At 37.4% G+C, this 14,425-nt stretch overlaps 1 protein-coding gene across 2 annotated transcripts in view; it reads left to right on the top strand.

The window, feature by feature from the left end:
- CLCA2 (chloride channel accessory 2) overlaps window positions 1-14,425 on the top strand; it is a 36,899-nt gene that overhangs the window by 20,370 nt on the left and 2,104 nt on the right. For both annotated transcript variants that reach the window (XM_068540228.1, XM_068540229.1), the window contains 3 exons: window positions 1,048-1,318; window positions 4,414-4,584; window positions 7,916-8,149. In XM_068540228.1, coding sequence (XP_068396329.1) covers window positions 1,048-1,318; window positions 4,414-4,584; window positions 7,916-8,149 — 676 coding nt within the window. The remainder of the gene's footprint in view (window positions 1-1,047; window positions 1,319-4,413; window positions 4,585-7,915; window positions 8,150-14,425) is intronic.

The following is a 14,425-nucleotide window of genomic DNA, read 5'->3' on the forward strand; positions in this document are numbered from 1 at the left end:
CCCACAGAGAAGTTTTCACGTGGAGGTTTCCACCACGTGTCTGTTACTCATGTTATGATTACAAAAACAAAACAAAACAAAAGAGAAAAAACCCAGATAGATAGATAATCTTGATGCTTGAATTGTGACTTCACTGGAAAATGGTAAAGCACATGAATCCCAAGAAGAAGACTGGATAGGGTGTGGCATCTTAACTTTCCAGAGTCAAACCTTAACCCACTGATTTCTCTCTCCTTCATCCTGCTTGACTGTGTTCCTCCTGCTACTTCCAGGATCTAAGAAGGAGCAGCAGCAGGAATTAGGAGAAAAGGAACACTTATGTACAATTTTATCAAAAGAACACATTTCTGCTACATTGTAGTTTAAGCTTTTTGCTTTCAGACATTCTTTTGCAGGTTTCCCCCAGGCAGCCCAGACAGATAAGGAGAATGGCATTCAGCAATACTTCTATAAATTACTCAACATAGACATTGTGCAATCCTGATCTATTAAAAATAGTGTTGCTTTTCTTGGTCCCTAATAGTGTATGTGGGTTTTGTTGCTTGAGATTTCTGGGCATGGGAGTATTGAAGGAAGTGGAGGGAAGGAAGGATACTGTTGCCTTTTATTCCAGGTTATCCACATAAATCATAATTGTCCACTTAATTTGCTGTAATTTTCTCCATTATATAAAAGGAATAAAAACGTTGAACCTCCTGTAGGGTGAAGGGGCTCAGATTAATATTTGCCAAGTACTTTGAAGCTGGACACATCGTTATCCTCTAAAAATGTGAATCAAGATGTGTCCTTCCCCAAAAATAAATTCAGGGTCTAATTCCCTAAAGAGTTACCTAACAATGAAAGTGGGTTGTACAGTGAAAGCCATGTAAATACTGAATTTAGTTATCTCTTAACCAACATTACTCTTCCTGACATTCTTTTGTAGTATTTTAGAAAATGCAATATCAACAAAACAAGAACAAAAAACCCTACGAGGTTAAGTTTACACTTTGAAATGAGGGTTGATTTTTTTCTTCACACTTGACAAACGAAGTCTTTGTTTTGCAGCCCGGGCTATGGACTTACACACTGAACAATACCCATCATTCTCCTCAAGCCTTGAAAGTGACAGTGACCTCTGGCGCCTCCCGCTCAGCCGTGCTCCCTGCCACTGTGGAAGCCTTTGTGGAAAGAGACAGCACCCATTTTCCCCATCCTGTGACAATTTATGCAATTGTGAGAAAGGGGTTTTATCCCATTCTCAATGCCACTGTAACTGCTACAGTTGAGTCAGAGACTGCAGATCCTGTTACGCTGAAACTTTTTGATGATGGAGCAGGTAACAAGGAATATCATGTAATTTTTCATGTTCTCAAGAGCTGTTCTGATGCTGCAATATCAATATTAAGTTTATCTTTAAAATTCTTCCAATTCAATTATTTTTCTCACCCAATCTTATGAGATTCTCAAATTCTTATGGACTCACTGACATACTAAGTAGCTACAGGTCTCCATCTGCACAGAGAAAGCAAATGTGAACTTGGGAAAAGAGAATCTCCTTGAGGCTCCTCAGAGTGGCTGTGTGTGAGCAGAATGGAGGGAGGAAGTCGCCCAACACCTAGGTCTTAGCTTCCACTCGTCCAGTGATACTGACCACACTCAGTAAGGTCACTTGGGAACAGGCATGCCCATCTTCCTTTAGGATTCACCAGCTTTCCTATTCACTGAAATAATCATATTGGACAATTAAATAGCAAACGAAAACCCAAAAAGGGAGATGCAATGACAGTTAATCCATTTCTTCTTCTTTTGCCTGGCTGTTAAAGAGAAAATTGGAAACTGAGATGACCATAGACTGTTCTTTAGCCAAGTAGCTGGGTTGATGAGAGAGCAGAGCCATGGCCTTTTACATGTGTTATTTGGTCACAAGAAGACCAGGCCAGCAAGCTTAGTGGAATCAGGATAGAGATTTCCCCACCACCGGGAAAACAAAGTAAAGCAAAACAAAACCCTACTTCAAAGCGCTCATTCTGCACAGAGAGAGTTCAGAACTTCCTCATCATACGTCACAGACACCACAGCAGCAATCTGTGCAAAGAGCGGCACTTGGACTCTTTCTGACTTGTTTTAACTTTTAAAAACAAACTCCTTTATTGTTTTATCTTTTCTGTTCTGTTCTTTTCCTAAACTAAATTCTCAGAATGACAATAGACCTCAAAGTTTATGTTGGCAACCCCAATGTTTGATCTACCAGTAAAATCATATTCCTTCCCTTTGTTGTTTCAAAGATAAAAATTTTTTAAGAGTCTTATGTTTGTTTAAAACAAGACAATTTATGTGAAAAATCTCTGTAGGTTATTTTGCTGTGATTCTCCTGAGCCCATAACTTCAGGCAGAATTTTGTTCTGCGGTGCTTTAACGTGGTCTGCCCTACGTATAGGCTATGAGGCAATGCGTTGTTTGTAGAGAATAATAAATAGATTAAAGAAATAAATGTATATACCAATTAAGTATAAGCAATTATAATAATAAACCAATTAAAAGTTAAAAAAAAAAGTCTTATGTTTGGCAACCCATTAGTCTCTTGCCATGGCAATCTTGTATGACATTTATGAAACAAAAGTTCATTTAAAGGATTTTAGTTCAAGTCCACCTCAGAGGATACTAGAGAAGTGCTCTTATTTTGCCTACTGGAATGGATCCAAACAAACTTCTCAGACTCTGATTGCTTATCCCTGGCCACACCTTTCACTTTTTGTATATAGTCCAAAAATACACTTTGCAGAATGTGCCTCCCTAGCCCCAGCCTGTGGGCTGGCCTGGGAACAGATCCTGCTGTCTTAGGAAAGAGCACCTCAATAGGCTTTTATATTTATTCCCTGGAACCATTCCGTTTGTTTGATGATAAAATTTATACCCTGATGAAAGAAACAATGAAAAGGTTGTTTAAACATCAAAGTGTAAATTTAGATGTTTCCCCGTACTTAACGCACATGCACATAGTTGTGTAATACTTATGTTTATAATGGAAATAGTATTTATCTGCTAATAAAATTAATGAACAATAATAAAATTTACACTTGTAAAATGTTTTATAATTTTAAATATACTTTCTCATGCACACTCTCAAATAATCATCACAACCACCCTGTGAAATGTTATCCCCATTTTATAGATGAGAAAACTGAGGCTCAGAGGGATCGTTTCACAGCTACTAAGTGGCAGATCCAGACCTTAAAACAAGTCCCCTGACACCCAAGCCAGTGTTCTTTCCCATTTCTTTCTGACTCAACGATTAAAAGAGGTGGCAGTGGTAACTGTGGCAGGAAGAGATTTTCCTTTATCATTTCTCAACAAAGATAGACCTTATTAATCATTAAACCACTAAATATCAAGGTCTGATTTCTTTCCAGTAGATAAAAAAGGTTTCTAAAACTACTGTGATCATAAGGTGCTTAGCGTTTTTTATTTTAATAAAATATACTCCTATTTTTCTCATGTTAAGGAGCAGACCTGCCTCTCTAGTGAGGATTCTAGAGCACTTTAGTGATGATGCAATGCTAGAGAACAGGGCTGGGTGTGAGGTGTGAGAAGTGAATTGACCCTAGAATAGGACAAGATGCTTGCCCCGTGTGGCCACCTGCACTTGAACAGTGAATGCGATCTGCACTTGGGCTAAGCTGAATCTCCCATGGCTGCCCTGGAATCTAGGCCTTGCTGCCATTCAGTCATGGGCTTGGTTTGGAACTGAATGACTCTCTGAGGACCAATGCAAAAGGAAAGAAGTCTAGCACTGGACAAGCTTTTAGAATGCCTCCTGAAGCAAGGCACATCCTCCTGAAGTGGACAGAACCAAAGCCTGTCAAACTCCAAGTCAGTGAGCACCTTCGAATCTAGAACAATCCACGTATCCTCTAATGAGGAAATTAATTTCACACTATTATATCAACTACCAAAGTTTTTTTTTTTTTTCATCAGGGCTTCAGGGTGTTCATAAACCCCTTGAAACTGCATGAAAGTATGTATATGTACATACATATTTATTCACTGGGAGCAGAGTAGCTTTTATCTCAAAGGGGTGTGTGACTATAAATAGGCTTAAGAATGTGCTTGGTTTCTATGAAAACCTAGTATTATTTTCAGTGATAGGAAGGAGAGCGCTAAAGGTGATTATTAAATGCTTTATTAGCACTGAAGCAGGTACAACTCATTCACCTTTAGAAAATAATTTTTCAGAGGTTAAGGAATCACAAGGAGAAATTATGGAGCCATTGGAATTTTAGTCACCTGATAATATCAAAAGTAGCTATGAGTATGACAGCATATACTAAAATTAGAAGAACAAGGGGAATAAATCTTATTTTTAATGATTTAATTAAATATTAATAATCAACTGTGATAAGTATTGACACTGAGTTTTTTTTATATTAACAGGTGCTGATGTTATAAAAAATGATGGAATTTACTCGAGGTATTTTTTCTCCTTTGCGGTAAATGGTAGATATAGCTTGAAAGTGCGTGTCCATCATTGTCCCAGCATAAGCACCTTAGCCCACTCTATTCCAGGAAGTCATGCTATGTACGTACCAGGTTACATAACAAATGGTAAGAATCATTAGCACTGTTATTTGAATAACATCATTTAATGTGTATATTTCTGATGAGTGTGTGTGTGTATGTATTAGAGAGAGAGGTGAATGTCAAAACTCTTTTATATAAGTCAATGCATAATTTGTTGATTATCTCTTTAATCCTCAGTGATTCATGATAGTAGATAACAGGAAGGCAGTAAGTAATTCCCACAGATTTCTCCTACCTTCGTTTTAGTCATTATTTTGACTTCTTTCTTGTGACTGTTTCATCAGAATTACTACCAGGCAAAGAGATTTATTGAGTTTTCTTAGTTCCAGCTCCTGTACTTCCTCTACAGAGGAAAGAGGAAGAGGCAAAAAGTTGTTAGCAGTTTAAAGAAGGAAGCAAATAGCCCAAACAATCCACACAGGAAATGGGTTCCTGAAAAAATATAAGTGTGGATATTACAGGAAACTGAGGGCTTCCTGAAGATGTTCTGTCTTCCTTCAAGATAAAAGTGCCAAATACATAGAAGATACACATATTTTTTAAACACCATTATTATAATAGTTCCTGATGGGAAGCAGTGGTTAAAGTATAACAAACAGAAATATGCTGTAGTCTTTAAATATAATCTCAAAAAATGTTTGAATCATTCTTATTTGCAAAACTGCAGAATCTTTACGAATACTTTTCATGTATTTTAGCAGCTATAACTAATCATTTGGACCATACCATAACATGATTCTATATTTTTGTACTATATGTACTTTTCAGTAGAAAACAATTAATATGCTACAGTGGATTTGCATCTCCTGATATTTTTAGTGTTGCCTAGAACACAATTTACTCTCACCTATATTTAAAATAATTTGGATTATTTCAAAACCAAAGTAAATCAATTTGCAAGGTAACACAGTTTTACTACAAAGATATGATTTTGTATCTAGATGTACTAGATTTCTTCATTTCTAGTAGATATTCATTTCATTCTAGAAAGAATACTTCGTTTCTAAGTAGATATTCCCTCTTTCATTTATACATCAAACATTTTTGAAGGCCTCCTAGGTGACAGGCTTAGTCCTAAGAACTTGGGATACCAGGTAGAATAAGACTTGATTCCTATCAAGGAGTTTGCAGGCTACTGACTGGTCTAGTATCTTTTTTAAAGCCATGAATTTAAAGGATGCAAATATAAACATCTAGTGTACACTGAGAATAGAAAAGTCATATTCAACTCTGCTTTTATCTGTGTACTTCATATAGGCCCTTGATAGCACAGAAAGAAAAATTTAGATTTCCCTAGGCATGCCTACCTCACATAACATTCATTTATCAGCTCATTTTCATGTGATGACCTTGAGAGTACACTGCATTGAAAAATGTGAGCTGCTCTGTTTTCACACCACCAAATCTCCGGGCACAGCAGCATCTACTTCCTTCCTCTCGTCCCTAGTGCTTCTGTTGGATCTGCTCCGGATTCCACCCAGCCTGCTCATCAAGGGTCCTTGAGAGCTCTCCCTTGCATGTCCTCTGAAGAGCATTCAAGCATGATTTATTACTTCCCATATGAAAAAAAATTTTGGTGGTTCCCCCTTAAGCTACTGTCCACCTGTCTACTCCCTGTCATCCAGTTCCTTGAAATTAAATCTAAATCTGCCGACTGTACCTTCTCACCTCCAGTTTACTACTCTGCTCACTGCAATCAGACCTCCACCCACATCACTCCACTGGAATTGCTCTGGCCTTAGTCACAAATGACTACCTGCTCTTATAGCCAAAGGACACATTTCAGTCCTCATTTTACCTGACCTCAGCAGTACCTGACACAGCTGATTGACTTCTCCTTTGCCATTTCCTGGTTTCTATGATACCACACTCTCCTGCTTACCTCTTATTCTCTGGAATTTTTATTCTCAGGCTCTTTTTCCAGCTTCTCTTTTTCTACCAAGCCTCTAAGTGTTGGCAATTATCAAAGCTTAGTCTTAACCTTCTCTTCTCACTCTTCTATCTGGAGCCACGTTACCTGGGTTTGAAACCTAGTTCCTCCATTTACTAGCTGTGTGACTTTGGGCAAGTTACTTATCCTCTGTGTGCTTCAGTTTCATCATCTGTAAAAATGGGGGCAATAATTGTACTCTCCTCATAGCATTGCTGAAAAATTAAATAGTTGATAATATAAGGTACTTTAAAAAGTGCCTGACACATAGCAAGCACTTAGTAAATACTTTTTATTTTTATAGCTGAAATTCTTATTAGGTAATCTCACTAACCTATACGGCTTTAATAACATCTATATGCCTATAACTTCCTAATTCATAGGTTCAAAATTATTAAAGCTAGCTAAAACCTCTTCTTTGAGCTTAAAATCCATATCTAACTGGCTCATTGACATCGTCAATTAGATGTTTTACAGGAATCACAAACCTTGTAACTTAAATAGTTAGTCTCCTCCCCATAGCCTGTTTCTCTTCCCATTTGCTCATTTTAGGAAACTGCGAGCTATTCTTTTTGTTCACCAACTTTCCCTTCTTCATCATTCCATATTCAAATCCATCACCAGCTTTTGCTGATTTTCTCTCCAAAATGCATCTCGAAATGCCTACTAGCCTCCTCTCCACTGCTATCACCCAACCCAAGCTACCATCTTCTCCTATCTGGACTGTTGCAGTGGCCTCATTGCTTCCTGTGCTAGAATCCATTCTCCACTGAGAGCAGCCAAAGTGACCTGTCAGAGAGCAAATGTGATCATATCACTGCCCTGCTTCCCCACAGCACGTTTAAGATTAAACTCTAAAACCACTACAATGGCCCACGAGGTCCTACTTGAAATTCTCTCTCCTGTCTCATCTCAAACTATTCTCCTCCCTGCTTTAATTAAATTTTTCTAATTTGCAAAGCTCTTCTCCACACTTCAGAAGTTTTTACACAACCTGTTCCCTCTGCCAGGGATATTCTTAACCTCCACTCTTTATCTGGCTGACTTCTATTCATCCTTTAGGAAATTGTTAAATGTTACTTCCTTGATACCACTCTAAATTATATTCCTGTGTTATTTACTTTCATAGTACCCTTCCTTTTTTCCTTCTTACATTTATTACAATTTATAAATATATGTTTATAAATATGACTGTAAATTCCATGAGCAATTCTGTTTTGTCTGTGATTACTGGCATAGCATATGCCCTAAAAATATTTATTGAATGAATGAATGGATGAATGAATTGTTGAATAAACAAACTGTTATTCTAAAGATGTAGCAAAGGAAAAAAAGTCTTAAAATGTCTCTCAATAATCTGCAAAAACAAGCTATTCAGGAGACGGTAATTTGTTGTTTTGGCTATTCTTTTCTTTGGTGTCACAGGTAATATTCAGATGAATGCCCCAAGAAAATCGGTGGGCAGGAGAGAGGAAGAGCAAAGATGGGGCTTTAGCCGAATAAGCTCAGGGGGTTCTTTTTTTGTGCTGGGCGTTCCAGCTGACCCACATCCTGATGTGTTTCCGCCATGCAAAATTATTGACCTGGAAGCTGTAAAAGTAGAAGAAGAGGTGATTTTATCTTGGACAGCACCTGGAGAAGACTTTGATCAGGGCCAGGGTAGGTTTCTTGCTTTCATTACCTATTTTTCTACAAGGTGGCATTTCCAATAACTATGTCAGGGGTTAGTTGGGTAAAAAATAGCTTTGGGGGCTTACAGATGACAAAGCTGTAGAGGATTGCATGGAAAGCTTTGAGTTGCTGATAAGGCCATGTATCCTGGAGTCTAGGAAGAGAATGTGTCAGTTCCCCCAGGATTGACGAGGCCCTGGTAAACTGACTGACACTAATGCAGAAACCTTTGTTGGAAACATAAATACCACATGTAACAGTGGTCTAGTCAGAAGAAATGGGTTCTGCTTTACAGAGCATGGACTTTCAAATACTGAAGGTGATTGATTAGTTTTCTGAAGATTAGATGGTGTTTATTCAAGGGCTTACAAGTCAAGTTTAAGGGAATAATTCCCATAAGTCATGAAATACTTGGTGCATTGTCCTCTCCTACTTCTGGTCATCATTTTTGTTAGGGAGGCTGGGAGCAGTTCCCTGATTTGAAGCTTTCTAACCCTTGCTTGGGCATTGATGAGTTCCTTCGCTACTTTCCTTTTTCTAATGCTTTTATGCCAGCCTTCCGGCTTCCACCTACCTCATCTCTTGATCCCCACAGCAACTCAACAGAAAAAGTTTTCTAAAAGAATAACCTTTCCAACATCTTTGCCATTACCAGAACATGATTATCATTGATTACACATTAAATGGTTTATTTCCTGATGCGTCTGATTGAGATTTCTGTAGGAACCAACCTTCTCTATTGAGAGCTAATTCATCAATATTGGTCAATAACAGTGACCACCTTGGGCCTTTCCCAGTCTTGCTTTCAACTTGGATCATCTTTTCTTGGCTTATAGTCCTGTTTACTACTCTCTCCAGAAGACATCTTAATTACAAATATTTATGCACTGCTGAGAAAGAGTCAATATTGTAGTTTTGTCTTGAAATTCTGTTATCACAATCTATCTCTTCTTGCCAGATAGGAAGGAAGTGAAACATTTTACATTCTAAATTAAGGATTTTCCTAATTTAAAGTTTGGAGATGTGAAATGATTGAAACTGTAGGATGGGCATATCACTTGTATAATGGAAACAGCTGTAACGTAACTTTAGAAAAAAAGTAGTTCCCACTCTGGCTATAAGTCCAGCTGTTTAATCTTTGGCAGGTTGCTTAAACTCTATTACCCTCAGTTGCATATGTGGAAAATAGGACTAAAACTATCTATTTCATAAAGTATTGTAAAGATGAACTGAGATGACATATAAAATAAAAAATGGAAGAGAAAGTGGGCCCAGTAAGTTTTCTGGGCTCCTGGTTTGCGTTGCTAGAGAGTTCTCTAGCTTCTTATTTGAAGTAAGAAGTCACCAATACTCATTCCCATCTTTATGTAAAAGTAAGCATGGTGCCTGCCACCCAGTATTTTTCCTCTTTCCTCACTGCCTCAGAAGCACAGTTGTGTGTTAAAAGAGACAAACACAAGCTCAGACTCTCATTACTACTGGGAAATGTTTTTTTCAAGAGCTCTGGTGGTTTCAACTACACCACTGAATGAAGAGTAGAAAGAAAGTGAATGTGCAGTATCAGTGGTTATGAATGGCTTGAAAAGAAGAAATACAACCAAATGGGACTTTAGTTTAGAATTGGTATTACAAAGGGTTTTAGAAGGGAAGAGAGGATTTCATACCTTCACATAAATGGCCTTGATGAGCAGGATGACTGAAGCAGATCAAGCTTGTTATAATGTGAAACCTCAAGTGACAAAAGATTGGGAGGTGGGGAATGGCTGGATGTGTATTAAGTTGCTGACATCACTCAGTCATAATTGACTTGATGCCCCAGCAATGGCAAAATTGACCAATTAGCTATGAGTATACCAACTAGCAAGTAGGTGTCTGTTTAACTCATAAACATGTGCTTTCATCACCTCTTTTTTTTACAAATTGTTGTCTAGGAAGGTGTTATACTCTCCTCTATGGCCAGAGTTAGAAACAATAAGGGTATGTCTCTGGCTTTACAATTATGAAAAATTTGACTATTCTTAAAAACCTTATTAGCAATAAATGAACATCTCATATATGCACAAGCATATCAATGTATATCCAGTACCAACTCTTCACCATACACAATATACTGTAAAAGATGACAAAGTACATGGAATAAGCAAAATATTACCAGATCATTATTATGTTTGGGAATGTATTTAGACAAGGTATTATGGAAATGGGTTATTTCCTTAGGTTTTCATTAAGAGTGTGGGTAAAATAACTGTTAAAACTGAGTACCAGGCATGATCTGTATTTCTGCTATAAAGTTAATTTCCTATGTGTTTTCTCCAGAAATTAAAGTGAAAATATATTATTTACTAAGGAACTATTATGTGCCCAGCACAGTGCTAAACATTATATAAAAGTAATTTAAGATGGTATCACACTCCAAGAACTTATAATCCTAGGCTAAGAGAGAAAAGGCATAAAATGGTCAAAAAACTATTTTATGTATTACACAGTGCCATTTGTATAATTCAGACTTTGGGAGCTACAGATATTAAAATGTTGTAGAGTGGGTGGAAGCAGAGCAAAGGCCAGTTTCTAATGCCAGGGGCCTGGGCAGAGCCTTTGGAGTAGTGACAGACCACAAAGAGCACCAATCTTGGGCCTCCTTCCTTGCACTGAGTAGTTTCCCTACGCGTCTAACAGCCTGACTTTCACAGTGTTTCCTCTGATATCTTTTCATCATGTTATACAACTGTCATTGAACATATTATCTTTACAAATTGTTGAAAATTTGCTGCTTCTGAAAAAGCTGTTCAATGACAGCAATTTTTTCCCACTTCCCCCACCCCTAACCCTCAGTTATGCTTCTTGGATAGAAGAAGGCTCAGTGTAGGAGAAATCTATAATAATCCTTAGGGGATGGTTTGGATTTCAAATGAAGAGAGGAAGTGGGAACTGTTCCCACTGGTAAAGACGGGGTCAAGTCTTTGATTTCCTCTGCATGTGCTCAATCCAAGCCCAGGGCTTTCCGTACTAGAAATTTATTGGTAAAGATGCTAAGGAAAGTGTAAACCTTAGTAACTGGAAAAGTAGCAATTATGGGGAAATAGGAAATAGGAGACAGTGTAGCCTAGTAGAAGGCTGTAGAGCATAGTGTTAGGGTATTGAGCTCTGGAATCAGACAGACCACGTTTTATCTGTGTAACATAGGCAAGTTACTTAATTTCTCTAAACTTCTGGTTTCTAATCTGCAAAAGCAGGTAGTAAGAGTGCCCATCTCAGAGGGTTGTTGAGAGAATTGAATGAGAAAAGGCACAGAGAGGGATTAAAACAGTGTCTGGTCCATACTAAGTGCTCAGTAAATATCAGCATTTATAACATTTTGGAGCCTGAAGGGGGTCTTAAAGATACACTAGTCTGACTCCATTGTTTTAAATGTAAGGGAATGGCCCTGAGAGGTTAAGTGTCTTGCCCATGGCTGAAATATACTGGGAGCATAGAGGTAGAGGTCAAAACTAGAGATATAGCTAAGAGGTCAAAGATGCAGAACCAGCCCATTTTCTTTTTCACAGGGAGAAGGGGAAGACCACAACTATTGTAAATGGAAGGAAACCCTTCATGAATGTATGAGCTGAATTAGTTTGGAGTCTTTGTAGTTACACAGTTGTCCTGCATCATTTTTAATAGTTGTTTGCAGTAGAAAGTACATGACATTTGGAGTTAGAAGAAAGGAGTTCATTTCCCACACTACAGCTTCCTAACTTGACCATGGACATCACATTTAACCTCCTGAGTCCCAGTCTCTTTTATTTTAAAACGGGATGGTCAACTTCACAGAGGGAGAGCTATGTATGTAGAAAATCTTTGTAAATGCTAAGGCTTATGGAATATTGTTTCATTATCCAGGAGACGACTCTGGGAGAGCCCTGTGGGGAGGGCTTCCTCCATAGAGAACAAGGGACATAGGAACAATGAACATGTTCCATTGTGAGTGTAGAGCAGATGGTCAGCCTAGCTTCTCATCCATATCTGTCCCATCGTATTTGAACCACAGCAGAAAGCAACTCAAGTGGGTTCACTCAGAGGAAATTGGCTGATTGATAAATTTGAATATGAAGGTTATTTTGTTTTGACAACCTTCTTTAAGGGTGCTTTACTCTAATTACTACTCAGGAGTAGAAATAGTCTCATTATTAAAACTTATTATAGATTTGGAAAATTCTCAAAACATAGTCACTAGAATATTTTCATTTTTTAATTAAAACTCAGAATGTCTCGTGGTTTTTATTCCTGAGAACAAAATCCTCCTTTGGAGCTGCTCCGTTCATTGTTGAATCTATTTTTAGCCATTTTAGATAAGAATTATGATATTATTAGAGTGGGTTAGTACTACAGGTGGCTTTCTTTTTGAATCTAGCAATTATTTGTTACCAATAATTTTGTTTTTGAGTTGATAATACATTAATACAGTTTGAAAGCTCACAGCAGCACAGCAATATGAATCTACTTAACACTGCTGAACTATACACTTAAAAAAATGGTAAAGATGGTAAATTTTATGTTATACGTATTTTGCCATAATTTTAAAGGTTAAAATCAGTATAAGGAAAATCAAAACAAAATTCTGCCCTCATCTACTCCAAATTTTGCAGTTCTGTAACATGCATTTTTCTTAATTTATCACAATCTGCCTTGAATTAATGTTATACCACTTCACATATAATGTGAGAATCTTTCAAAAGTATGATTCCATTTACCCTTCTGCCATCCTTTGTGGTCTTGCTGTCACATATTTTACTTCTACATTTGGTATAAGCCCCACATTGCATTGTTATGGCTTTTGTTTTAAACAATCAATTGTCTTTTAAAGAAATTTTAAAGAGGAAAAAAATTATCCTTTTTAGGTACCTGTATAGTATAGTCACCATATCTAGTCCTCTTCTTTTCTTCCTGGAGATCAGAATTTTTATCTAGCATCATTTCCTTTGTAGTTGAGGTCTTTGAGTAACAAATTCTCTCAATATTAATTTTTCTGAAACATGTCCCTTAATTTTTAAAACACAGTTTCGCTAGATGTAGAATTCTAGGGCAACAAGTGTTTCTTTCAGCACTTTAAATATATCATTTCATTGTCCTCTGGCCCCAATTTTTTTCTGATAAGTTAGCTATCATTCTTACTGTTGTTTTTCTGAGTATAAAGTGTCTTTTTTCCTTTCTGGCTGCTTTAAATTATTTTTCTTTATCTTTGGTGTTTAGCAGATTGACCATGATGTGACTCAGTGTGATTTTCTGATACTGATTCTGTTGGGGATCACTGAACTCTTTGAGTCTGTGGAGTGTTCTTTTAATCAAATTTATAATATTTTCAGCTGATACATCTTCAAAAAATGTCTGCTCTAGTTTTATTCTTCTTTTCTTCCTGGGTAATATTTATATTATATAATATTATAGTACAGTATAGTATAGTATATCATATCACATATCATCATACACACACACTAAGTGGATATATCAGTGGATCTTAAGGGTCATTGAGATTCTGTTCAATTTTTCTACCTTTTTTTTAGCCCTTCAGTTTGGATGATTTTTTTTAATTTTTAAAAAATTAATTTTTTAATTAATTTATTTTTGGCTGCATTGGGTCTTTGCTGCTGCGTGCAGGCTCTCTCTAGTTGCAGCGAGCAGGGGCTACTCTTCATTGTGGTGCGCGGGCTTCTCACTGTGGTCACCTCTCTTGTTACAGAGCACAGCCTCCAGGTATACGGGCTTCAGTAGTTGTGGCATGTGGGCTTCAGTAGTTGTGGTTCATGGGCTCTAGAGCACAGGCTCAGTAGTTTTGGCACATGGGCCCATTTGCTCTGCGGCATGTGGGAAATTCCCAGACAAGGGCTCGAGCCCGTGTCCCCAGAATTGGCAGGTAGATTCTTAACCACTGAGCCACCAAGGAAGTTCCCGTTTGGATGATTTTACTGGACCTGTCTTCAAGGTTACAAATTCTTTCTTCCATTGTGTCCAATCTGCTATTAATCCTCTCAAATGAATTTTTTCATTGCATTTTTTTTTTCAATTCTAGGATTTCCGTTTGCTTCCTTTTTAAAGTTTCCATATCTCTCCTCAAACTTTCCATCTCTTCATTCACTATATCCAGCTTGTCTTGTGTGTAGGCCACTAACGTACTCATCACGGTTATTTTAAGGTCCTTGCCTATTAATTTCAAATCTCAGTCATTTGTGACTGTTTTTATTTGCTGATATTTTTCTTGACTATATATCACATTTTCTGTGTCTTTGC

Source organism: Eschrichtius robustus, chromosome 3, assembly GCF_028021215.1.
Source record: "Eschrichtius robustus isolate mEscRob2 chromosome 3, mEscRob2.pri, whole genome shotgun sequence".
Lineage (NCBI taxonomy): Eukaryota > Metazoa > Chordata > Mammalia > Artiodactyla > Eschrichtiidae > Eschrichtius > Eschrichtius robustus.